The sequence below is a fragment of the Chrysemys picta genome, chromosome 23 (genome assembly GCF_011386835.1).
Source record: "Chrysemys picta bellii isolate R12L10 chromosome 23, ASM1138683v2, whole genome shotgun sequence".
NCBI classification, from domain to species: domain Eukaryota; kingdom Metazoa; phylum Chordata; order Testudines; family Emydidae; genus Chrysemys; species Chrysemys picta.
The window spans coordinates 17,212,454-17,236,164 of record NC_088813.1 but is presented as its reverse complement, the minus strand read 5'-3'; the positions used below and the strand labels follow the sequence as shown (position 1 = coordinate 17,236,164).

Genomic DNA, 23,711 nt, shown 5'->3' with positions numbered 1-23,711 from the left:
CAAACTGAGGGCCAAACCTGACCTGCCTGTACTAGGCTAGTGTCCGAATCGCCATGCATTGCACCCAGGTTGGGATGGACTCACCCCTGGGGCCGGTGATTCGGTTTCTGTGTCTTACAGCCCATGTTGTCTTGCGAGTGCAGATTGTCACATCTCACAGAGCGGTTTAGAGAGACAGACTCTTCTTCCTGTTTATTTAAACAAGCCTCTGTCACTGGGGCAGAGAGGGCCTTGTTGATTTGATTACTTCTCGTCTTCGGGGTTTAGAAGAGGAACGCTTGTTTTTATGAAACATTATTTTATGGGAATTTGTTTAAAAGGGGGGAAATCCCATTTTAAGGGATTGCAGCTGTAAAAATACAGTTTCTGCTCTCTAAAAGAAAAAGAACCAAACCCTGAGTCAGCTAGGTATTTGTTTACCTGGTGTTTTCCTTACCCATGCCCCTCTGCCTCTAGCCTCGTCCATTTCTCTCCTCTCTCTTCCCCCTCCCTCGCCATTTGTCTTTTATTTTCACAGTCCGCTTTATTCACATGCCTTTCTTTGGGGTTTTGTTTGTTGGGACGCTTCTGAGTTTGTGCCCAGCCACTCTAAAAGCTGGGGCCTGGGATTATTTTTCAGGCCTTGTAAAGTGCAGGGAGACACAGGGGCCACATTTTTGCTAAAGTCCAGGGCTACATGTAACAGCTCAGCTCCCATGTAGGCACCAAAGTAAGAGTCAGATTTCCCCCTCACCCAGTTCTCCTGACAATCCAACCGCTTATTTTGATGCCTAAATAGAAGCAGGCCCATCTGGAAATTCCAGACATAGCTTAATTTTCTTATTCCCTTGAGCACCACCATCAATTGCAGGGCTTCCCTTTCCCTGCTCGGTCTCCAAGGCTATGTCCTCGTTCTATCTTACAGCTGTGATTTTGTAACCAGTTAGAGGCACAGCGATTGGGTTCCTTATAAATAACACCATCCAAATTGCCTCCACACTGCAGCTTTTCTGCAGTCACCGCTGCATTTGTGCATCTGCAGCTACCGTGCTGCATCAGCACAGGTGCATGCTGGGTAGCTATCCCACAGTGCCTCAGTAAGAAATAAATGCACCTGGAGGACGCATGCTCAGAGCAGCACTATTAGTAGGTGGAGCAATGCATTCTGGGATGTCCTGCCATACAGAGACCTGGGAACAAGGGGGAATGGCTAACACAGGCAAAGTTGGGGGAGTATCTCTCTGCAACCAGTTCAGCAAAGGATAACCCTGTGCCAGCCTAAGGCTCTGTCCTGAGCAGCCCGTTAGATGCCACAGTGAATGAGCGTTTGTCATGGGATGGACGCACACAGACGGTGTCTGGAGCTGACCAGGCCACGTGGTTCGCACCACAGCTTTTAGCCACTGAGTCGGAGTGTGGGTCGAGATACGTTCCTGCACTGACTGTCCAGGACATTTTCCAAAAGTAGTAACTGACCGCTGGCTTAGAAACGCGCCCTGGAGTCCATGTGGGGACAGAGCTCACGTCAGCGGGAGATGCCCATGTGACCTGGGATCAGGATTAATGGGCAGTAGCAGCCTCGCGTTCTGATCCTATGGGGTTAAAACGGCAGGTGTTCCGGCAGTAGGAGTCATATTCAACCCATTAAGCGAGCAGCCGTGTTTCCTGGCATTTCCGGGGAGAACCTGGTACAGTTACAGCGTAACCCTGCCCTGGCTGCAGCCCGTACCGGGTGCGCAAAGGGCAGCAAACGAGCTCCTTCTGGCTGTTCTGTACCTACCTAGCTCTGGAATGCCTGAGCGCTGCAGATGCTGGTCAGGTTTTGCCCTGAAGCATGAGATTTGACTCTCCTTATTAGTCCATTGGCAGAGCTACAAATGGCCATAAAATCATCCAGTCATGTTTTTATTCAGCCCAGCAGCCTCTCACGGCAGCCAGCAGTCTAGGTTGCTGATGCTTAGCAAAAAAGTTGTGGTAGATACACAAACCCATGAATTTGTGTGGGTTGAGATGGGCTCACACAAAATCTCAGAGCCAGACACCTTTGAAGAGCAGGAGAGTTTGGATCCCAGCCCCTTCGTGTGGATAAGGGCCTGGAGTGGCACTTGGGAGACAAGGTTTCTGATCTTGACTCCGCTAGTGACTTGTTGGGTGGCCTTGGGCAAGTCCCATCACCCTCCCACGGTGTGCTTGATTTGCTCATTAAGTTCTTCAGGGCAGGGCTTGTCTCTCACTCCGGGTCTGTACAGCGCCTAGCAGAATGAGGCCCTGCTCTCAGCTGGTGCCTCTGTGCGCTGCTATAACGCACGCTGTCATGACGATGCCCTGTAATAACCCAGCTCCACTTAATACCTGCAGATAGAAGCCATCACCCATAAGAACAGCCAGGTTGGGTCAGACCAAAGGTCCCTCTAGCCCAGTATCCTTCTGACAAGGGCCAGTTCCAGATGCTTCAGAGGGAATGAAGAGAACAGGGCAATTTTGAGTGATCCATGCCCTGTCGTCCACTCCCAGCTTCCTGCCGTCAGAGGTTCAGGGACACCCAGAGCCTGGGATTGCGTCCCTGACCATCCTGGCTAATAGCCACTGATGGACCCATCCTCCATGAATTCATCTAATTCTTTTTTTAACCCAGGTAGACTTTGGGCCTTCACAACATCCCCTGGCAATGAGTGCGTTTTGTGAAGAAGTACTTTTGTTTGTTTGAAACCTGCCTATTAATTGTATTGGGTGACCCCGGTTCTTGTGTTATGGGGTAAATAACACTTCACTCTCTCCACCCCGTTCATGGTTTTATAGACCTTTTTCACCCCCGGTTACTAACCAGTTCTTGTTCAGTTGATTTATGCAGGGTTAATGTGGCATTAGGTGTACAACCATTATCATTTGCACATAGCATTCAAAGGCCATCTCTGTGACTAGCTGAAGACAATAAGGGCCCGATGTTGAATAGCCTGTGAGTATTTCTGCATGTTCTTGATGGGTGCATCTCAAGGTCTGGGGTGACACAGGTGATGCCCTGCCAGGGTCGACAGTAGCAGGGATTGTATCTGGGGCCTTTGCATCTATTGCTAAAGCCAGTAGCAGACTCATAAACCTCACTATAGCCCAGCCCCTTGAGGGAGACCGAGCACCACACTGTGTAAGTGTGGGTTACACAGGCACCTATATGAGCAGGCACAGCTGGAGTGGCAGGCGTGCAATGGAGGGATCACAGGTATAAAAATGAATGCATGCTCTACACACTCTGGCTTGAAAAGCATCTCGTATGTCCGTTGCTGCAGGGACAAGGGGCATTAATCATACAATGTATTTAAGGGCGACCCAGTCTCGTTAAAAGAAACCAGAACGAATGCCGTATGTTTAAGGCTGCAGCACATTATGCAGCTCACGGATCAGCTTCCATCACGCAGAGGGAGCCAGGGGAAATGCCTCGTAACAGCGTTGCTGCTGCGTTGTCAGATGGAGAACAGCTCTCCCTGTCCCCCTTTCTGGGATGATCACTGGAACACTACCTGCGCATCGGTACGGTGTGGCCTTTGGTTGAGCGAGGCGGCTTCCAGCAGCGAGGAGCCTGGGACTGGAGAGGAACGTGTTATGGCCCAGGCAATGGGTGACAGAATGTCCTAAATAAAAGAACCCGGCAGCTGCCACTGCCTACTTCCCCCTCCTGAGTCGAAACACATGTGGGTTATTTATCAGTTTCATAAATGAATCGCTGGGAGTAGGGGCTGATGTCAGGCCATGGGGCTCCGGGAGAGGAGGCCCGTGGCTGCCCAGCAAGGTGGGTTTGGGTGACATCTGCCTTGTTCACTTTTCCAGTAGCAGGAACCAAGCCCTCTGTGTGTTGGGGCGGGGGGCGGGATGGAACTAAAACATCAGGGGCAGGGGGGCTAATAGATCTTTGTATAAATCACTGCAATTAATGTAATGTTGGCCTTTGAAAAAAACACTCTCCCCCCATTCCCTAAAACACCCCTAAATTGACCCTGTCACGATGTTTAGCCATTAGGTCAGACCGGCTTTGTCTGACAGCAGGTGCCCTAGAAGCACTAAATATTATGAGCAGCGCTCTCAGCCGGTGTAAACCCGGGTCGCGCCGTTGAGTTCAGCAGAGCTGAGAAACTGGCCCTGGATCGTCGTCCTCGGCACCTCTAGCCCTTAACTTTTATATTGCAGTAGCACCTAGAAGCCAGCCAGGACGGAGGCCCCACTGCGCTGGAAGCTACACAAATCTGTCTGAACGGAAGCTCCTGCCACCCAGAATCCCTCTCTGCTTCTGATTTGTCCAGCAGCGACGCTAAGTTGTTAGTGTTTTGTAAGGAGTTGGCTGGAGGCTGTTCATGCCTGTTTTCTGCACAGCTGATTCAGGCCTGCAGCCAGCTGAGCCTGGGCAATTGACCAACCGCCTGTCTTGTGAGGCACAAAGAACTGTGCAGCCAATGGGCGGCCATGTTGGCTCATGGTGCTTCGTTTAGAAAACACGCCGGCTTGACGGACAGGACTGTAAAGGTGTGTCTGGACAGAGCTGTCCGGTTCACCTGTCTCTGAGGGCTGTTTATTCACCCTGGAGAGCAGATGTTAGCTCTATATCGGCTGCCAGGAGGGTAGCTCGCCCATCCAGTGCACTCAGGGCCCTTGGCGATGGGTTAGAATACAGGGAAAGATGAACAAATTAGAGCGTTTTAAGGCATTGGAAGAGGCCGCGTAAAAACCTACACCTCCGAGCTACACAGACCGTAAATGGCCGTGCGGTCGTTCTTATGTAATGTTCACATTGCAGTCGTGGCTAAAGTCCCCCTTCAAGATCGGGCCCCAATGTGCTAGGTGCTGCTCATGCATACAGGAAGGGTCGGCCTACAGGCAGAGTTGCACAGTTTGACTAACTTTAAATTTAAATAATGGAGATATCCCATCTCCTAGAACTGGAAGGGGCCTTGAAAGGTCATTGAGTCCAGCCCCCTGCCTTTACTAGCAGGACCAAGTACTGATTTTGCCCCAGATCCCGAAGTGGCCCCCTCAAGGCTTGAACTCACAACCCTCGGTTTAGCAGGCCAATGCTCAAACCACTGAGCTAGCCCTCCCCCCAACGGTGCAATTTTAATCCAATGTAGTGCAAAAGGCTGCGTGGACACTCTTATTTCGGTTTAAACCAGGCCCGTTTGGTTTCCTGTCATTCAATTGGGAATCGGTTTAACCTCACCTGAAACAACCCACTCTTAAACCGAACTAAGTGTGTCTATATGGGGGCTTGTACCTGTTTGACTAACTTGGTTTAAAACTAATTTAAGATTAAACAGGTGCAAATTTCTCATGCAGATGAAGACCAAGTCAGCAAGGTTTGTCGCAGAGCTGGGACTAGAACCCAGGAGTCCTGGTGCCCAGGGTCTTGCCCTAAATACTAGGCTCACTGCCTAATAACCTACAGCAACGTGTCGGTCAGCCGCTGCTAGAAAACATCCTCTTTCTCATCAGGATGGGCTCTGCAGCATCGTGCACCAAACGGGTGAGATTATGCACAGTAAACTGCAGAAGCAGCCCTATTTCAGCTATTGTCTTTCAGATCTCAGAACTAGCCAGTGCTCTCTGCCCTGTCAATCATTCCTGTAATAGACTCAGAACCGTAGCTCAGGCTGTGTTTCGGCCCCACTGTGGCAGCCAGAGCTCTTAGAGTGGAAATTTTGCCTGCAGGGAAGATGGGACAAGTCTGGAAGGCTCACGTCTTTCCTTTTCAAGCCCACTTACCCCTCCTACTTAAGGGAATAAAAACGTATGGTGGGAGGGTTTACAGGATCTATTTAAAATGCATCTGTTTCCAATACTCAGTGCAAAAACCAAACCAAAACAAAACGTCCCCAAGAAAGGAATCTCGGAGCTGTGAGCTTGTTTTCAGACACGGCTGTCATCGGAAACATGCACCATCCTTCAAGCCTCTCAGCTGACAGCAATTCACCACAATCCAGACCGAGAAAGCTGTTTTGTTTTGCTTTTGATGCAGGTTTGGCAAAGCCCCCTGTCTGCTTCATCCTCCTGGCTTCTGCAAGGGGGTGTCCTGGAAGAGAGGCGCTAAACTCCCCCCCGCCCGCCCCAAGTGGCGCTAATGATGCTCTCTGCCTTGTGTTCGAGAGCTCTCACGCTGCAGAAACGTGAAACGCATGGTCCTGGCAAACTCACTTGTACCCATTTGCCTTTGGCAGCGAACCTCCCCCGCCCCCCCCATGCCTCCCCAATGCAGCAGCAAGTGAAAAGCCAGGCAGCTGTAAAGGCCCTTTTTGGAAAACACTTTGAGTTGGAGCTTTCCCAGGGTATTTTAATGCACAGAGGGGAACGGGGGTTAAAGCAGCCCAAAGAGGAAATTGAGATTTAAAAGGTCCAGACACTGGCTTTCAGGCACCAGGCTACCCCTTGGCATCTACCAACAGGTTAGATTCTGACCGAGCAAGACCATGAGGTGATAGTGAGCAGATCATAGAGGGTGTAAATCTGAACACTGGGAAAGGGGAAGCCTAGGGAATGACAAGCTGCCATGGCATGGTGCACGCTGCCCGCGGGTTACGGTTGCACATGGCGCCTGTGTTAACACTGGAGGAGCTCTGCAGTGATCATGGGAAGTACAGGGGGTGGATCTGTGCATGTCTAAAACTGGACATCTGCCCCTTGCTCAGCAAAGGGCTGACTGTGCTGGTCAGCAATAAAGGAATTGGTGTAGCTGTGGTGTCTGCATGGCCAAGGGAGAGAACTGCAGAGAGCATGGACAATCCTCATCAGAAACCAGCCCACGCTATGCAAATATCAAGCAGTTGCTATTAAGTGTATTACGGTAGCATCTGCAACCCCCAGTCAAGATCAAGGCCCCATTCTAGAGACAGTCCCTGCCCTGAAGTTCTTACAATCTTAAACTAACAAAGCAAAGTTTATACCCATTTTACAGCTGGAGAACTGAGGCATAGAGAGCTTAAGTGACTTGTCCAGAGTCACCCAGAAAATCAGTGACGCAGCTGGGAATAGACCCCATGTTTTCATAGTCCCACTCCCGTGTGCTACCCCTGGGCCATGCTGCCTCCTGTGGTCTCTTGTTGCGTTGTTGCCATGAGAGGGTGGCGTCAAAGGGACAGGGTTCCCGGTTCACCCCAGTGTGGGGATAACTGCCGGGGCATCAGAGGGCTGGGAAATAGCCTATGAACATGCTGCTACTCCCTCTGCGAAACTCAGTGATGGCAGCTCCCTCTGTGCGCCATCCCGCCCTGGATTGGATTTCACCTGGGCTGCAGAGTCAGTGCCAGGAAGAGAGGATCTCTGATTGGAGAGCGGCCTGGGAAAGGTTTACTTCCCCCCCAAAGCTGGGGGCTATTCACCCGCCCAACAGAGAACCCCTCCTGGGGATCGTCCCGAGCCCCTCACGGTTGAGAAGTGCGGGCGCGTTCCCCATTGTGACCCTGCCTGCCCCAGCAAAGTGGGGGAGGATCGTGGCCAGGCTGAGCGGCGGGGAGATGGGCCGGGGCATTCATCCAAGCTCCTCTCAGCTCATCGTGGAGAAAAGAGCTACAGACTGGCTAAAGACCAGCCTTTAACCTCTGGCCGCTAAATCCTGCCCCCCTGAAATCAGCCTGGGTTTTGTCATCGACTTCCCTGGGAGCAGAGGGCCCCCCAGCCTCGCAGTGTGTGTAGGATACCAATGAGGGCTGCCCCTCCAACGAACCTAGGCTGGGTCACACCGATATACCCTGGGGGGAATGTGTCTGACAGAGGTCAACTCAGTCACCAGCTGCTTTGCTAGAAGGGCAGTGGGGGAGGTAAAGGTGTAATTAGGAGTCTGCAGGGTCTGGCCTGGGTCAGATTGTAAATTTCCCAGGGCAGGGACCTCACATTTAAACTCTCTGCACAGCACCTTGAAATAATCAGTAAAAACCTCTTGCAAGCCAGTTGATCCAGAACCACAGAGCTGTTCTCCCCGGAAAGGGCTCTCAAAAGCAGGACTGATTTAGGGGGTATTTTATGTAACTTTGCCTTTTCTTGCCTTTATGCACTGCACAAAGTCACGTGCAAGGACTGACACAACCTAGGGATATTTGCCACAATCTCTGAGTGAGTCTCCTCCTGTATGCACCACGCCACCGGTTGTATTAAACCCTGAGCCTGTGAGTATTTAGCCTCTTGTTATTACCAAAGGGATGTTCCCTCGCAGGTTACTCCAAACCGAAGGCTGCTCACGTGCAGACATCCAGAGAATGGGTGTTCGCCAGGAGCTAGAGATTAGACTCTGGACTGACCAGAAATGCATCTGCAGTTCAGGATATTGGTGTTAAAGCTGCAACAACGGACTCTGCAAAGAACAGTGAGAGATTCCCCGGCTCCCCAACCGCAGATCTCCGTGTCCTGGTCAAGGGAGGGTCGGGATCATTAGTGTGATTTCACAGGCAGGGCAGAGTGAGGAACCGAGCGGAGAAGTGACTTCCCCGGGAGCTGAAGGTGGGTGGCAGAGCTGGCTGAGACTAGAAGCCGCTGCAAAGCACAAATTCCCTTCTGTGTAATGGCTAGGGGACTTTTTCTGCTTTGGGGCAGGGGAACAAAGTGGGGACTCAACAGGTGGATGCAAATGAGGATTTTATATGTGACTGGACTCGGCCTGCGGCATCCTGAATGCAGTTCGCTGCTCCCCTCTCCCCATCGCTGAAAGGCCAGGCCCAACTGGGTGATGTGAACTCAGTGAGCAAGTGACTCCTCCTCATCCCCCCCAGGAAGCAAATCCCACGTCGGCGCTGTAGAGTTTGTGTCGGGTTTGGACGCTTGGCAGCTTATGTGGGGCCGGAAAGGAGCAGAGCAGATGGGAGTGTTGGAGCCTGACCCAGAAAGCTCATTCTTCTTGCCTGTTTTGTAAGTGCAAAAACAAGAGCTGTCAGCTTCCGAGTGTTTCTCGACTGCTCGGCCTCTTAGCTTCCAGGCTGGGGTGACGTATGCACCCGCCTCATTCAGCCACCTGCTCTGGGTGCCAGTCTAGGGAGCTGGTAGCAGAGATCTGTGTTTGGCTTAAGATAAAGCAGCAGGTCTGAGCCTTCTGCGTTTTTAATTCCCTGCTCTGTTTGGTACTGACCCATTGAAATGCAATAATCCTAGTAGCAACTTCAGGCAGCGCCTTGCGTTTGTCTCTGGTGTAGGTGCTTGTACTCTGGGTGTGTGCCCGGGGTTCAGCTCAAGGACTGCAGGGGAAAAATGCACATGACACCGGCCAAAGCCCAGAACTCTTCGCAGCTGGGAGCTCATTACTGTGTCGATGTTCTGGTTTAAGCAAAAGCTGTGGCGCTTTGGGAAGAATGTGGAGTGTAAAGCCAGGCGAGGCGGCGGTGCGTGGGGAGATGAGAAGCAGCCTCTGCTCCCCAAGGCGATACACGGGGGTCCAGAAACAGGCTGTGATGCTTGCCATCTGGCTTGCTTGTGCCCTGTGGGAGTGGGCAAAGGGCTGCAGGAGGTTGGACAGGAGGCTCCGAGGCCCTAAGACTTGATGCACACCAGCTTCATGCTGATACAACTCCATTGAGCTTGGCGGAGTGACTCTTCAGTAGGGTTTGTTACATGTGTTACGGTAACCCCCCAAATGAGCGCCGGGCTAGGCACTGTACAGGCGCGCTGGGAGAGACAGCCCCTGCCCTGGAGCGTTCACAGTCTAAATAGACAGGCAGCGGGAGGAGGAATGGGCAGCAACTTGAATGGAGCCCAGGTCTCCTGACTGCCTGGCCTGTGCCCCATCCAGCCAATCACACAGCCTCCCCTAAGCTTAGTCCTGAATCCGGCCCCGGTGTCATGAACAGCAAAACCAAAGGGATTTCCAACCTCTTCCCAAAGCCCAGAGGGAGCAGCTAGACTCAGCTGGTCCCAAGGAAACGTGCCTGCTTCACTCTCTAGCACCTAAATCATCACCCGTATGGTCACGCCCAGAGTCAGGAAGATAGAGATGGAATTAGAGCTGCTAGTGCGAGGTCCCGTCCAAGCCGCCTCCCAAAGGCCATAGCAGGAAACTTTCCTTCCACATATTTTCTAGTGGCTACTCCTGTCTAGTTTTAAACATCCCAACTACTGGGCTTCAGCCCCTTCCCTTGAGAGATTCCTCCGCTGTCTTAGAGATCAGGCATGTAAGAAGTTCTTCAGATGTTTGACCTATTTTTGATTTCATCCCATCACTCTTGGTGGCATCTCATCTGACTGTGTTAAATATTCCCTCTCCCTCCCACCCTGGTGTGTATGCCTGCTAATTATATGTAGACGAGTTATCATGGTTCCAGCCCACTTAGCTACACCGGTGTAGCTCTTTCATTCTCTCTTCCTGGATCCTCTCGCCATTTTTGTTGCCCTTCTCTGAGCTCTCTCTCTAGTTTGTCAACATCTTTCTAGTAACAAAAGTGCCCCAAATTGCATAGCTTCATTGGCCTCAATTTACACCATGAGGATCTGGCCCCATATTCCAGGTGTGGTCACTACAGTGCTGTAGACAGAGCATGGCCCTGTGATTTGACACTTACACACGCAACCTAAGATCTCGTCTGCTGCTAAGTTGTTTTGCAAGCTCATGCCCACAATTATGCCTGGTTTTTGGTGCTTTTCATTGGCTGCACTGGGTCTGGAGTTCATCCAAGCAAGGGGGAATATTATCGTGGTGGTAATGTTGGATTTGCAGGATGTGTTTTCTTTTGCACTATATCAGCTGGTTCTCGCAATAGTTATGACATCACGAAGTGACAATTATGAGATCACATGAGAAAAAAGTAGATAATCATAATGCATCATCCTTGAATCATGTCATCTCTAGCTCACAAGGGGCTTCGCGTAGGAAGGGAAGGGTCATTATTCGAATTGGTCAATAATTGTACAAATTTCAGCCAAAAATTGTTGTGAAAATTTCTTGCAAAAAGATTTAGCTTTTTTTTTTTTTACCAGCTTCTAGAGTGTTTGTCCAGCTTCAATAGTTTCCCTGGTTTTACAGATGGGGAAACTGAGGCATAGAAAGAGGAAATAACTCACCTACAGTCTCACAAAGAGATTCTCAGACCTTTTGCCCTGGCCACTGTTCCTCACTTCTTCCCTTCATTGAACAGCTCCGTGAGAAAGATCCTATTTTCACATCAGTAGCATTGGTAATAAAAAAGGAGGGGGTGAAAGATGCTGAAAACCTCTGACCTGCAAGCAGAGGTTTTCCTAATAGAATGTTTCCCCTGGGACACGAGCAGCGCTTCGAGGATCGGCCAGCTTCTGAGCTCTCCTTTGAAACTTCTAACCTCCGGGTTAGAGGCCACAAAATAATTTTCTCCCTTTGAGCCCAGCCTTGGAGCTGTTCCAGGAAATCTCTCTCCAGTGCTGTTTAATAGTTTCCTAGATTACAGCCTCATGACATAGGTCACCTTGTTCATGCTGCCTCTCGTTTGCATTTAGGCACTTCCATAGGAGCTCAAGAGACTGGAAATAACCCTGGAGCTCTGCCTTTCTCCCTAGTTCTCCACTCAGAAGGGAGATTTAGATGCCTGCTAGGTTTCCCTTTCATGGCTCTGTCCTTGGATGGTTGAGGGTGGAGACGCCTATCTCACGTTCTCTGGAAACCTTTTGTTAAGCGTGTGGGATGTTTGTTACCGGCCTGCGAACAGAAGTCTGATTTCCCAGCCCTAGTCTCTGACATTCATGGCTTATCTTTGGCCTGGTCTACACTACAGAGTTCAGGTCGATGCAGGGCAGCTTACATCGACCCAACCATGGAAGTGTCTACACTAAAATTTTGCTCCTGCCAACATAACTTGCCCGCTACGCTGACTTAATAACTCCACCTCCACAAGAGGCGTAGAGTCAATGTCAAAGTAGTTAGGTCGACGCAGTGTCAGTGTAGACACGATGTTGCTGACATCGACTGTTGCTACCTTTCAGAAGCCATCCCATAATGCCCCACACTGACAGTACAGTCAGTGCAAGTGCTCCGGGTGGGGACGTGCACCAGCCGACACAAGGAGGAAAGAGTCTAGACATGCTCAAGCGATGTGATTACCGCGGCAGCTGTATGCCAACGTAAGTTAGGCCATCTTCATTTTGTAGCGTAGACCCGGCCTCCGTTTTTCATTTGCTTTCCCGGGAGGAAATCTTTGAACTTGCTTTGTGGGCGTGAGCAGCCAGTCCCAGTGCTCAGCTGATATGCGCGTTCTGTCTGTCTCTCCGGTTCTCTGTTAACCAAGGACGAGGCGCTGAGCACGCTCCGCTCCCACTGATTTGCAGGAAGCGTTTGGTGTTCTCACAGGGTCAGGCCCCAGATGACTCAGGCAGCACCCTGAGCAGAGGCCCCCTAGATGGGGGAGAAGGTGCTGGGGAACCCCTTCCTACCCAGCATCCCTGTGAAGGATGGGTGCATTCATAAGGGCAAGCAACAGGGACCAGTTAGCACTGCCGCTGTGCTTCCCAACCCGGTGGGAGCCAGAGACAATGCCTGTGCAATTCCCTTTGCTCAGCATGCTCCACCCCAGCACTATTCAGGGGTGACAAATCCCTCCCTCCACCCCCTCCTGGAGTGCCAGAAATGCCCCACTCCCAGGACATACAGGACACTGATTGGGCCTTAAGGAAGACACTCTGTGAAACTGCCCGGGTGCTTGTTATTTTCATGACCTCCCATCTCTAGGGAGATGCCTTAGCAGGGGTGTGCCTGCCAGGCTCGGAACTGCTCAGATCTACTACAGTCCTGGGCCATCCTTAAAACACCTGAATTGCAAAGTTTGGGCACAGATTCCCACGGGGACTTGGGTCCAGTGATGCTTTTCAGGCCCGATTAGCAGCATGGCCTCTGAGCTTAGCTCTTTCTGCCGCCTGGGAACAATTGTGTCTGCATCGCTGGGATCTTTCATAGGAAGAACCCCAGGCATGTTAGTTAATTAAACCTCACAGCCCCCCAGCAAAGTAGGTCAGCCTTACTGGCCCAGGGGAAACAGAGGCACGGAGAAGGAAAGTGACTTATCCCACGTCACACAATGAGTTAGTAGCAAGATCAGAAATAAAACCCAGGTCTCCTGCCTGCAAAGTTTGTCCATTAAGCACCAGACCCCACCAGCTGCTAAGAAAACAGCCCATCCGACTGAGGCATTAGCCCCATGCAGAATGAGCCAGGCATCGAATTTTCACCTCGCTCATTGTCTATGGTGTACGGAAGAGCAAATCCTCTCCCTCGTGGGCCCCAGTAAGTTGAACCACCTGCTGCACTTGTGAGCTCCACAGCCCCAGAACGGCTCACTCGGGTCTCGCCCGCGTTTTGCGAGGAGCCATTTCCTCCCCTCGGGACAGGAGACGGCTGCATGGAAACATGGACGCCTGAAGATGGCAGCCAGAGCAAACCCTTTACCTCAGCGCGTCGGCACGCCAGCTCAGCTCCCCACCTCGCTGCCAGTCACGTGGACTCACAGGAGCACTGTTCTGCAGGTCGAGCTAATAAAACGAGACTTCACAAACATTCCTTGGGGCAGCAGGCAAGTGCTGCAAGGCGCGGGGTCTTCATTAAAGACCTTTGATGGCTTTGCCTAGAGTTTGCAGCGTCAGAAACTGCCCCGTCCTGGGTTTCGCCCTTTTCTTTTCTCTTTTTTCCTTTCGTTCAATTTTGTTGTATTTGGTTTTGTTTTCTCATGCCGCAGCTTTCTGCTGCCGTTTCAGTGGCAATGGTTCAGGAAATGCCGATCAAATCCAGCTGAGGAGCTGCTCTGCTCGGTTTTTCTTAGGAACAGAAAGGCCAAGCACTTAATTCTTATTAATAGCAACCACGGTTCAGTTCTTACGGGGATCAGCTCTTTGGCGCTGTGTGTTATTTAAGCTTCTGAAAATAAATGTTCGTTCGTGCAAATCAATCTGTTTGCAGCTCTCTGTTTGGGGCTGGCCTGGCACAGAAAGTGTTGCTAGAGGAAAGATGTATTCATGGAGGGTATTTATTTTATATAAACAGGCACTCAAGTCGGAGTCTGGTGTTCCAGAGCATCGTAACCCTCGGTGCTTTTACAATCCAAGGTTCTCATAAGTACTTGACCAAACAAACTCCTGTTGTTTAAAAAGCACCACAGCGGAAAACTACTAGCGCTGGCAGACCTTGGAGTGGGAATTTGTTTCTGACATTTAATTTTTCAGGCTGCTGGCCGCCAAAAGCTACAGGCATTTGTGAACCCACTGTCCAGTCTGAGAGCAAACAGAGCTCTGTGCCTCTAAGGTTTCAATCACCGAGTGAGGCCCGGACTTGGAACCTGAAATCTTTTTCGAGAGCCAAATCCTAAGCACACACGTTTTTTGTTAGCGGAAATCCTGTTCAGTAGAGAGATGTGACAACAACTCTCAGCTCAGAGGGATTTTTTTTTTTTAATTTAAAAAAACCCTCCTTCCTGGAAGTTCATAACACGGGTATAATTTACCTGAGATGAACATTCACTTGGGTAACTTTTGAAACAATATATTAGGTACCTTATTAGTATTTATTAGTTACATTACCATGGCAGCCAGATGTCCCAGCCAAGCTCAAGGCCCCATTGTCCAAGGCGCTGAGCATTTCAGGGTTTATCTACAATGAGGAGTTATTCTGCAACCACAATAACTATTCCTGATTAACTCCATGTGTGGATGCTCTTGTTCCACTTGGAAGTGGGTTACGCTAATTCAGAATAAGGCACTTTTATTCTGGAAGAAGACCATCCACCCATGGAGGTAACTAGGAATAGTTAGTCCATTTTAAATCCACACTTTACCTTAATCCAGATTAATTTTCATGTGTACACATGCCCTAAGCAAAAGTCACAAAGGGCTTAGAATTAGTATACCCATTTGACAGGCTGCAGAACTGAGGCCCAGTATAACTGAAGGATTTCTTCAAGGTCACACGGTGGCTCTGTGGCAGACCCGGGAATTTAATCTAGATCATCTGAGACCCAGTCCGGTGTGCTCCCCACAAGAACAGCCTTCCTCTCTATACTCATTAGCTTTCCCAGTTAAATCTGTATTACTGCATTTTTAACAGGCATTTTCCAGAATATCCCAGTCTATTGCTAGATGGAGTCAATTGTTTTGTAACTTAACCCACAGATGGTAATGGCTCCTTCACCATCAAATGTGTAGTCAGCGATTGGTATTGTAGGCGTCTCTGCTCTGGTACCCTGGGTCCAATCTGGCCCAGGTCCCTTCAGTTGTGACTCTCTAAGAGCAGTTTGAAGACCTGTGTGTGAAACGACTCTGGCACGAGGGAGATGCAGTGCAGGGGTGTGACGAAGTGGGACTGTTCTTAATGTTTCCTCTGAATACTGTGTGGGTGCCTCAGTTTCCCCTATGCATTTCTTAAGTCTCTAGGTGGTGAGGAAAGGCCAGTGTGCATAAATCACTGACACTCTGTCTCCCTGGCAACAAATGGCCAGGGCCCCTTCCCCCCTGCAAGGAAATAGCTAAAGGTGAACAAAGGGATCAGGTGACCTCCTGGCTCAGGAAAGAGACAAAGCCAAGAGAAGGAGGGGCTGGAGGGGGTTTGGGAGTTGGAGCTACCTGGGGACTGGGAGTGAGGGCAGACGTAGGTGTCTGGCTCTCTGAACCCCATAATGGACCCGGCCGAGGGGTCCCGTTCGCCGCTGTACCTACAAGCTCTGTTTTAGACCATGTTCCTGTCATCTAATAAACCTCTGTGTTACTGGCTGGCTGAGAGTCATGTCTGACTGCGAAGTGGGGGTGCAGAACCTTTTGGCTTCCCCAGGACCCCGCCTGGGCGGACTCGCTGTGGGAAGCGCATGGAGGGGCATATGCTGAATGCTCCCAGGAGGTGAAGCCGTGTGAGCTTCTTGCCCTGAAGACAGTCTGCTCCAAGGGAGAGGAGGCTCCCCAAAGTCCTGCCTGATTTGTGGGGAGCAGTTCCAGAGCATCGCCCGGGGACTCCGTGACAAGGGGAGACGGTGCTGTAATGTGCTGTCACGTGACAACAGTCATTTTAAGGATATGCTCAGCCTTAAAATCTTCCAATGGATACGTAGATAAAGTTGACTTAGCCTACATGGCATCACGTCAGCTTCCTGACGCAGCTTATCAGGAACGCCTGGGACGCTGCAAATACCAAGCTCACGTCCTCTGAGCCTTCGCTGCCCCGCACCTTGTGCCCTGATCTGCACCAGGGCAAAGTGGGTGTACACTGCTAGCAGAGCAGAATCCACCCATTCTGCACTGATGTAAGTCACTGCACACAGTGTAGGTCCAGCCCCGAGTTTGCACAGGTGAGCAGTGTCTTCTGTTCAGGCTTTTCTAGCATGCCCATCGCCATGGACCGTGAGTGCTGGGCGGGTTTATATCCTGGCACACTGGGAACCTTCAGACCTACCTACTCCAAACTGAGTACTTGCCACAGCAGCCTGAGTCCCTTTTAGTCATGGCCTTGAAGGGACTCCAGGCTTCCTTGTCTCCCTAACCTTGTTCCCGTTTCTCCACAGGAAGACTAGCCGTGAAGCCAGGATGCTCTCCGAAGCTGTCTCATTGCTGCTGCTTGTGGCTGGCATCCGCTCGGTGTCCGGAGGAGGCGCTGGAGGTGGAGGATATGCTCAAGTGAAATACATGCAGCCCATGGTGAAAGGGCCCCTGGGGCCCCCATTCCGGGAAGGCAAAGGGCAGTATCTCGGTAAGGGACACTTTTCTGCACAAGGTGCTCGGCCTTTTTTAAAGGGAGCCTGGGGTGGAAGGTTTGATTTGGGGATGTGACGAACGGCAGAAATGGTAACACTGTCCTGGCAGCCTGTAGGATCTGGAGACCTGCAGCTGCTCGAATGGGGTGAAAATTCACCCCCTGTGTAATGCTCCCAGTTATAGGGTTTAAGGTTTGTTGTTGGTCCATGAAGACCTGCAGATGGAAGTGCAACATGTCAGTAATTCAGCATTTTATAGCATCTGCTACACCCGTGGATGTGCCAGTGGACCCTCACCATGCCCCTCTCTGCATAAACACATGCAGGCCAAAGGAGGAATGAATCAAAACCAGGGGAGCCCCTCCAGAAGGCAGAGTGGGCGGTACCTGCTGGGGGGCTGAGTGGTGGGGGCCAGGAAGGAGTCGGTAGCTTTGTGCATTTCAGTTCAGTCCGTCTTGTGAGCAGGGCTGGAGTCGGGCAGGAGCAGGGACCAGACAAGGCTCCTCAGGGGCAATGGTTTGTTACTTGGTTGCGTTACCAAATTAAGGCAAATGTCGCCCTCAGACCATCAGCCTCGTCCCTACTCATTTGTCGTCTGTTCTGTCTGGTCCTTGGGCCATGGCAGAGCCTTGCCCTCTGCTAATCTCTGGGCCTGGGCTTGAAATCTAGCCAAGCCGCTGCACTGTCAGAGCAATCGCATTTGGAGATCACGGTTACGTGGTTCTGCATGATGCAGAATTGTACTGACCTGGCAGAATGGGGCCTAGAAGAACGAGCTTATTGGTCTTTTGGAAGGAGCATGCCATAACCAGGGAGACTTCATAGTAACATGGGTGACATGGGCACACCCACCAGCCTGGCAAATAACATGGACTAAACATGGGGTGCAGGGGGTGAATTAAGGTAACATGTGGACCAAATCCATCTGTGGGGTCCCCATTAACGTGGAGAACCCCTGCCAAGGTTTCATCCTCCTCGCTCAATATAAATCAGACACCCCCCCCCAGCCAGACCAGTCCAGTCCACCCTGGACAAACTGGCGCTTCGGCCACAGTCTAACCCACCCCCCGCCCCTGCCCATCCAGAATGTTAAGCCCGGATCCCTAGGATCTGCTGTTAATCATCTTCTGAGTGGATGCTTTGCTCCCTGAGTCATTGCCCCTTACACAGCCATCACTTCCCCCTTAATAGTATTATTTATTTATCTGACGGTAGTGCCTGGGACTGACCGAGATCAGGGCCCCACTGTGCAAGGTGCTGTACTAACACAGAGTAATAGACAGTCCCCACCCCAAAGACCCTTCAGTCTTGCTCTACTCCCCATCCCCACCGCGCTGGCAGAGCCACCTGAAATGCCAGCTCCGTGACAGAGCCTGACTCGCTGTTTGCCTGCAGGGTGCCTGGTGGGCAGTAGCAGCGTTGCCTGTGGGGCAGACAGGGGTACCGGGGCGGGGAGGAGGTGCGAAGCTCTGCTAGGAGAGAAGCCTTTCAGAGATGTTATGGCCAGGAGGGACTTTGCTGCTCATCCAGTCTGAGCTCCTGTATAACACAGATCAGATGCCCTCTGCTGGGATTCCTGCCTCCAGTCCGGCCCATCTCTCAGGGTGGAGCCTGGGCAGCCTCTTTGGAGAGCCAGCCTGTCTTGATTTAAAGACTCCAAGTGACGTCGATGTGGAGAGCTGCAGGTTCTTCGTGTGATGGGATCCACACCACTTGGCCTCCGCTTTGCATCTAAGGGCCGTGAAGCACTTTCCTGGGGCTCGGTCCATCGAAGACAACCCCAGCTAGTTCTGGGCTCCCTCGCCCCTTCCCTTTCTGTCCCTGTTTCCACATCTGCCCACACACTGACCTTCTGCCCCCATAACCAGCGAGTTCCGTGGCATCCCACTGGCTGCCGCAGCGTGGGGAATCTCCCCCAGGAGCAGGGCTGCGTGGGACCCATTTTTCACCATGATTTTCACAAGTGGGTATTTACTCTTGCCAGCAGCTTCCCAGCTTCCTGCGAATCCCCCTTTTGGCTTGTCCCCCGTTCAGTGATGGTGTCAGAACAGAGCGTTTCCACAGGAGCAGGAGAGCTGCCAGAATGGATCAGGCTCCGTGGTCTATCTAGCCCACTGTCCCATCTCCAAGCATGGGCAGCACCTGCTACTTCAGAGGGACGTGCAAGAAACTGAAACCCTGCAGATATGGGTTCACTTGCCCCCAGGGGATGTCTCCTCCTGGCCTCCATTGATTAGAATTTGGCTCATGCCCAAAGAAGGCGAGTTTAGCTCCGTTTCCCAGCTTTTTCCTGGCTTCTGGGCCATTTACACAGCGCTAGCAGGGCCTGCAGTGCTAACCACATCCCCCAGTATGGAGTAGGTCCCCCAGACTTGTCATCCACCCACCCCATGTCCTGGCCCACCTTTCCATCCTCCCCCTCTTTTTGCATATGGTCGTTTACGTGAAGATGTTCCTGTTCTCGAAGCTTCTCCGTGCCCATAAAACGAGTCCAAATCTCTAGCAGATGCTGCAGCCGGTTCCCTGGAGAGGGATTTGTGATGGATACAGAACATCTTCACACGCAGCCCACACTCGTCTCTCGCTTCTCTCACCTGCTCTGCCCATGTGCAGTGCCGCTGCGGCTGGGGCTGGGGAGTTGCAGATAGCTGAATTGGGGAAGGTTTCTCCAAAGAGGGAAGTTACCTGTTTCTGTGTGTGTGTCCCCCACCCGACCTTTACGTGGGCCTTTCCCTCTCCCCACAGCTTGTGGGTGCCTGTAGCTGTCTGCAGCCCCTTTCCCAGCTGTGCTCTCTTTCCAGTGTGGTTCTTGAGAAGGAAGAAGCCAGGAGACATGCCAAGATAAACACAGACGCGCAGATGGCCTTTGGCGGGGCAGCTGGTATCCCAGCATGGGTTATGCAGTACCACAGCCCAGCGCATTAACCCTCTCCTGCCCGTATGCCTGTGGGAGTCAATTCGCATATGTGGAGGCTACATGGGTAAATGGGTTTACTGGGGGGGTGGGGGGACAGCTGCTTTCTCAGCGACAAGGGCTGCTGGAATTGTGGGAATGTTCTTGAGAAAACTGCCTGTGTTGGTAGGAATGGGGAGAGGGAGCCATACCACAGCGTCTGAGAGGCAGGGTCGGACTGGGAGTCAGGAGACATGAGTTCAAGTCCCAGCTCTGACGCTGTCCTGCTGGGTGGCCTGGGACAAGTTACTTTGCCTCTGTTTCCCCCTCTCTTGCTTTCCCTAAAGGGACTTGTCCTTTAAACACCTAGAGGGTCACGTGACCACAGCTCTACTCTCGATTGGCCTGCCCGCATTCGTTAGGACGAAGATGTGCCCATCCCTAGCACACAGCAGTGTATTTGTTTACTGGATCAGAGCACCATGTGGCTGGTGCTGAGCGCGATGGCTCCCACTTGCTGGTCTTTCTTTCTCCTTTGGATTCCCAGCCAGGTTTCCAGTCCTTTGCCTGTTTTGGTTTCCCACCCGCCAGGAGGGAAGAAGCCTGCAGGTGCTAGTCCTGACAGATCCAGCGAACCGAAACGCCGCGAGCGGGAGAAAGCGTTCTTCTCCCTTCAAAGAGCAGGAGGCTAGAAGCCCCCCACATGTTAAATCCCTCTCTGCAAAGCGACACGTGCCGGTCAGTGGGGCAGGGATGCCCCGGAGCTGAGCTCCTTGCTTTGTGTGATCAGCCGTTCGGAAAACCACCCGCCAACCCGCCGCTTTTTCATAAGTGTCTGACCTGCCCCAAGCATTCCCCTCCCTCTCGCTCACCTCCATTTCTATCACCCTCCCTTCTGCTAGATCCGAAACACGGGGTATGGAATTCTTCAACCAGAAGGACTAGGGGACAGAAGCCTGACGGTCAGTGTGTTTTGTGTGTCTTAGTTAAGTGTCCTTAGAGGAATGGCTTTGCCCACATGTTGGTCTCTATAAACAGTGACTGTTTTTAGTAAAAGGAGGTTTTTCTACACTCTGTGTTGGATACCAAACAAGGGCCAACGCATTACTTGGCTCGCTGAGCCACTGATGCAATCAACTTTGCTACAAAGCTGTCCTCTATCACTTGAGCCAAAAGAGTAACTCCATTAGCTGGCAGCAGTATTAGGGCTGTTGTCCGCTTGTGGACCAGCCATCAAGAGGGACATGCCACACTTTGCCAGTGTAAAAAAAACGAGGCGTCCTCCTGGCACCTTAGAGACTAACAAATTTATTTGGGCATAAGCTTTCGTGGGCTAGAACCCACTTCACCAGATGTGTTTCCCTTACACTGCGCATCAGGTCTCATGGGAGAAATCCCCACTTTTCACTACCTCTGCCATTTCGCAGAGCTGGACTTAAGCTATAATGTGTCAGCAGGGGGGAGCCTGGTGTGGGAACATTCACAAGTTTAATTACATCAAGCTGTCTGTCATCGTAAAATGGTAATAATGATACTGTCTCCAGTATCATTATTGTGATCTCACAAAGTGCTGTGAGATTTACTGATGAAAAGTGCTAATAAGTATTATTATTATTATTATTACTGATTAGGAGCTCCAGATTTGGCCCATTGTGAGATCATTCAATGAAAGGAACTAGAGAAGCGGAAATTAATTGTTACTATTGATGATTATTTTCCCAGCCCAGTTGCTGCAGTAGGTTCAAATTACAGCCCTTGAAAAATGCAGCTGCTTGTTACAAACACCCAGCCAGGGAGAGAAATGTCAGATGCTTTAGTGACAGTGACATGGGTGACTAAGAATTGCTTCTGCCACCCTGAAGTCATGGCTGATGAAGTTCTGCAGCAGCACCAATCCCAGGGTAGAGCAGGGATTTCCAGGCTGCCTGTCACAGTAAAACAGCTGATGTTCTCCGGCAGCGCGGCAGCTGGAGAGGAAGGGGCAAGGAAGCCTCGCTGAGCTCACATACTGACCTCCCTTAGCCAAGAGAGACCTCGCCGGTAGAGCTGTGTAACCCGACTGGCAGAGAGCACAGGGATCCGAGGAGAATGCCTAGCGGGCTGGTGCTCTCTGGACTGGGTCTCCTTGGAATTAAGTTGTGGGAACGCAGCGTATGAACATTCTCCAGCTTCATTACCTCAGTCTGTCTGTCATGTTAGGTACTTCTCTGGCCTCCCTTTCCACAGCATCTGAGCACCTTGCCAGCTTTCCTGGGTTTATCCTCGCTGCCCCCCACCGGGAGGCAGGGCAGGACTGTTACTGCCATGGTACAGATGGGGAACTGAGGCACAAAGAAACTAAGTGGCTTGCCCAAGGTCAGAGAGTCAGTCTGTGGCAGAGCTGGGCATTGGCCTCACCTCTCCCCAGTCCCAGGCTAACCATCTTCTCTCTAAAGGGAGGAAGTTTCCGGTAAATCCCTCACCTGGGCACACCAGGTGCTAGAGTAGATCACAGGTGACTAACCAGAGCACTTGGGTGGCAGGAATCCTTGGGCCAGATCCTCAAGTGGTGTAAAGTGTCCACCTGAGGATCTAGGCCGGTTTACATTACCGCATTGTGGCAACCCCACGCCCTTCATTGCGAAGTTCCTGAGGAACGACGCTGGACTCTCTCCTTGCACAGGTGCCGTGGCCTGGAGGCTGCCGTTGTGCGTTTTAGCAATAACCCTGGTTTGGCTCGGACTCCTGGAGCATGTCTCCTCTGGGGAGGGAGCCGGGGACAGCCCGAGACGCTGCCTTATAACGCAGAGCCTGGTTTGTTAGCCATGGATGATGGAAACACCCAGCGCTGCAGTAAGGAGCCGTGCCCTGTGGAGCATTGCAAATCTAGGCCCCGATCCTGCAGTCCACCAGCTGGAGATATGGCCCACAGTCTCTAGGTTAGGTCCAGGCAGCCTTCAAACCTTGCTCCTAACATTCCCACCCTAAGCAGAGACTCTTGCACCAGGGAGGTGTCAGTTGTCAGAGCACCTCCCATGAAATGCCTTGTTGGGTCGGGAGGACCAGGCTCCGTACTGAGGCTCCAAGAGCAGCCAAAGAATTGCGCCCCTGTCATCCTAACCCCAAACGCTGTGGTTTCAACCAGCCTGTTCCCAGGGCCCTGCCATGACAGCGGAGGTGCTGGTTCTCCACACACAATGCCACTGGAGCCATGCAGCGTGAGCTGGCGCGCTGCCCTCTGCCTGGAGCCAGTCCTCGCTGTGCACATTGGGACCGCCCCCCCGCTCCTTGCCCAACCCCTCAGCGATGCATAGGGCTGAGGAGCCATTGGGTGGCAAAACCGCAGCAGCCGACATGCACGGGAGAGGAGGCGGTTTCCTGCAAGCAAAGAGGCAAAGGCCATCGCCCTTCCCGGTTGTTATTTGGATCCCCGGAAACAAACTGTCCCTCCCAGCTCCACCGGCTTCTCAATGCCAGGATAAGCGGGGAGCCCCGCTGGAGGAGAGCAGCGGGGGGCAGTTTATTGGAGGAACGGAGGTGCCAGTGGAGCAGTGGGAGCTGACGGGATAACAAGCCGTCCCAAGGCCAGGCAGCAGCAGGACCGTCTGGAGTCACATTGAGCAGCAACTGCTCAGGAAGAGCCTCTCCGTGGGGCTAACGCAGCAGAGACCTTCCTTTCCCGTGCAGGGCTGCAGGCCACACGTGCTCAGTTTCCAAACCACGCTGCTGGCACTGCCACCTGGCCCCGGGATCGAAGAGTCCAGCTGAGCCCTTTGCACCTCGTCCCTCCAGGCTGGGCAACAAGTGGGCGGAGAGCTGAGCCTTCTCCTGAGGACGGGAGAGGCAGAGCCATGACAGCTCGCCCGCCTGCCGCCGCATGGCATGCAAACGTGTTGGATTCGTGCTCGTTAATTAGTAGTGTGGGAGCAGCTGCACGGTGCTGGGCACTGCACAGACACGTAACAGAGACGGTCCCCGTCCCAAGAGCCGCTCGAACGAGAGACAACAGCCGGAAGCAGCCAACAGCTGGGGGCGCACGAGGAACGAATGAGTCGATGGGGGTCCCTGCACCCCAGCCATGTTCACTGACCCAACTGAGCCAAAGCCTCACATGGAGCAGACACAGTGACGAAGGAGGGGCCGTTTACACACAGTCATTTTTCTAATCTGATCTGGATTTGGAGCGGCTGCTCTTCGTGGCGAGTGGATGGGTTTGTCAA

At 52.1% G+C, this 23,711-nt stretch overlaps 1 protein-coding gene across 5 annotated transcripts in view; it reads left to right on the top strand.

Annotated features, from left to right (window-relative positions):
• COL8A2 (collagen type VIII alpha 2 chain) overlaps positions 1–23,711 on the top strand; it is a 142,550-nt gene that overhangs the window by 98,434 nt on the left and 20,405 nt on the right. For 3 of the 5 annotated variants that reach the window (XM_024104227.3, XM_024104225.3, XM_024104226.3), the window contains one exon: positions 16,431–16,615. In XM_024104227.3, the coding sequence (XP_023959995.1) occupies positions 16,453–16,615 (163 nt within the window). In that variant the 5' untranslated portion in view covers positions 16,431–16,452. Of the gene's footprint in view, positions 1–8,164; positions 8,315–16,081; positions 16,218–16,430; positions 16,616–23,711 lie in introns of those variants that run through there. The other 2 variants (XM_024104228.3, XM_042854014.2) reach the window with 2 other exon arrangements.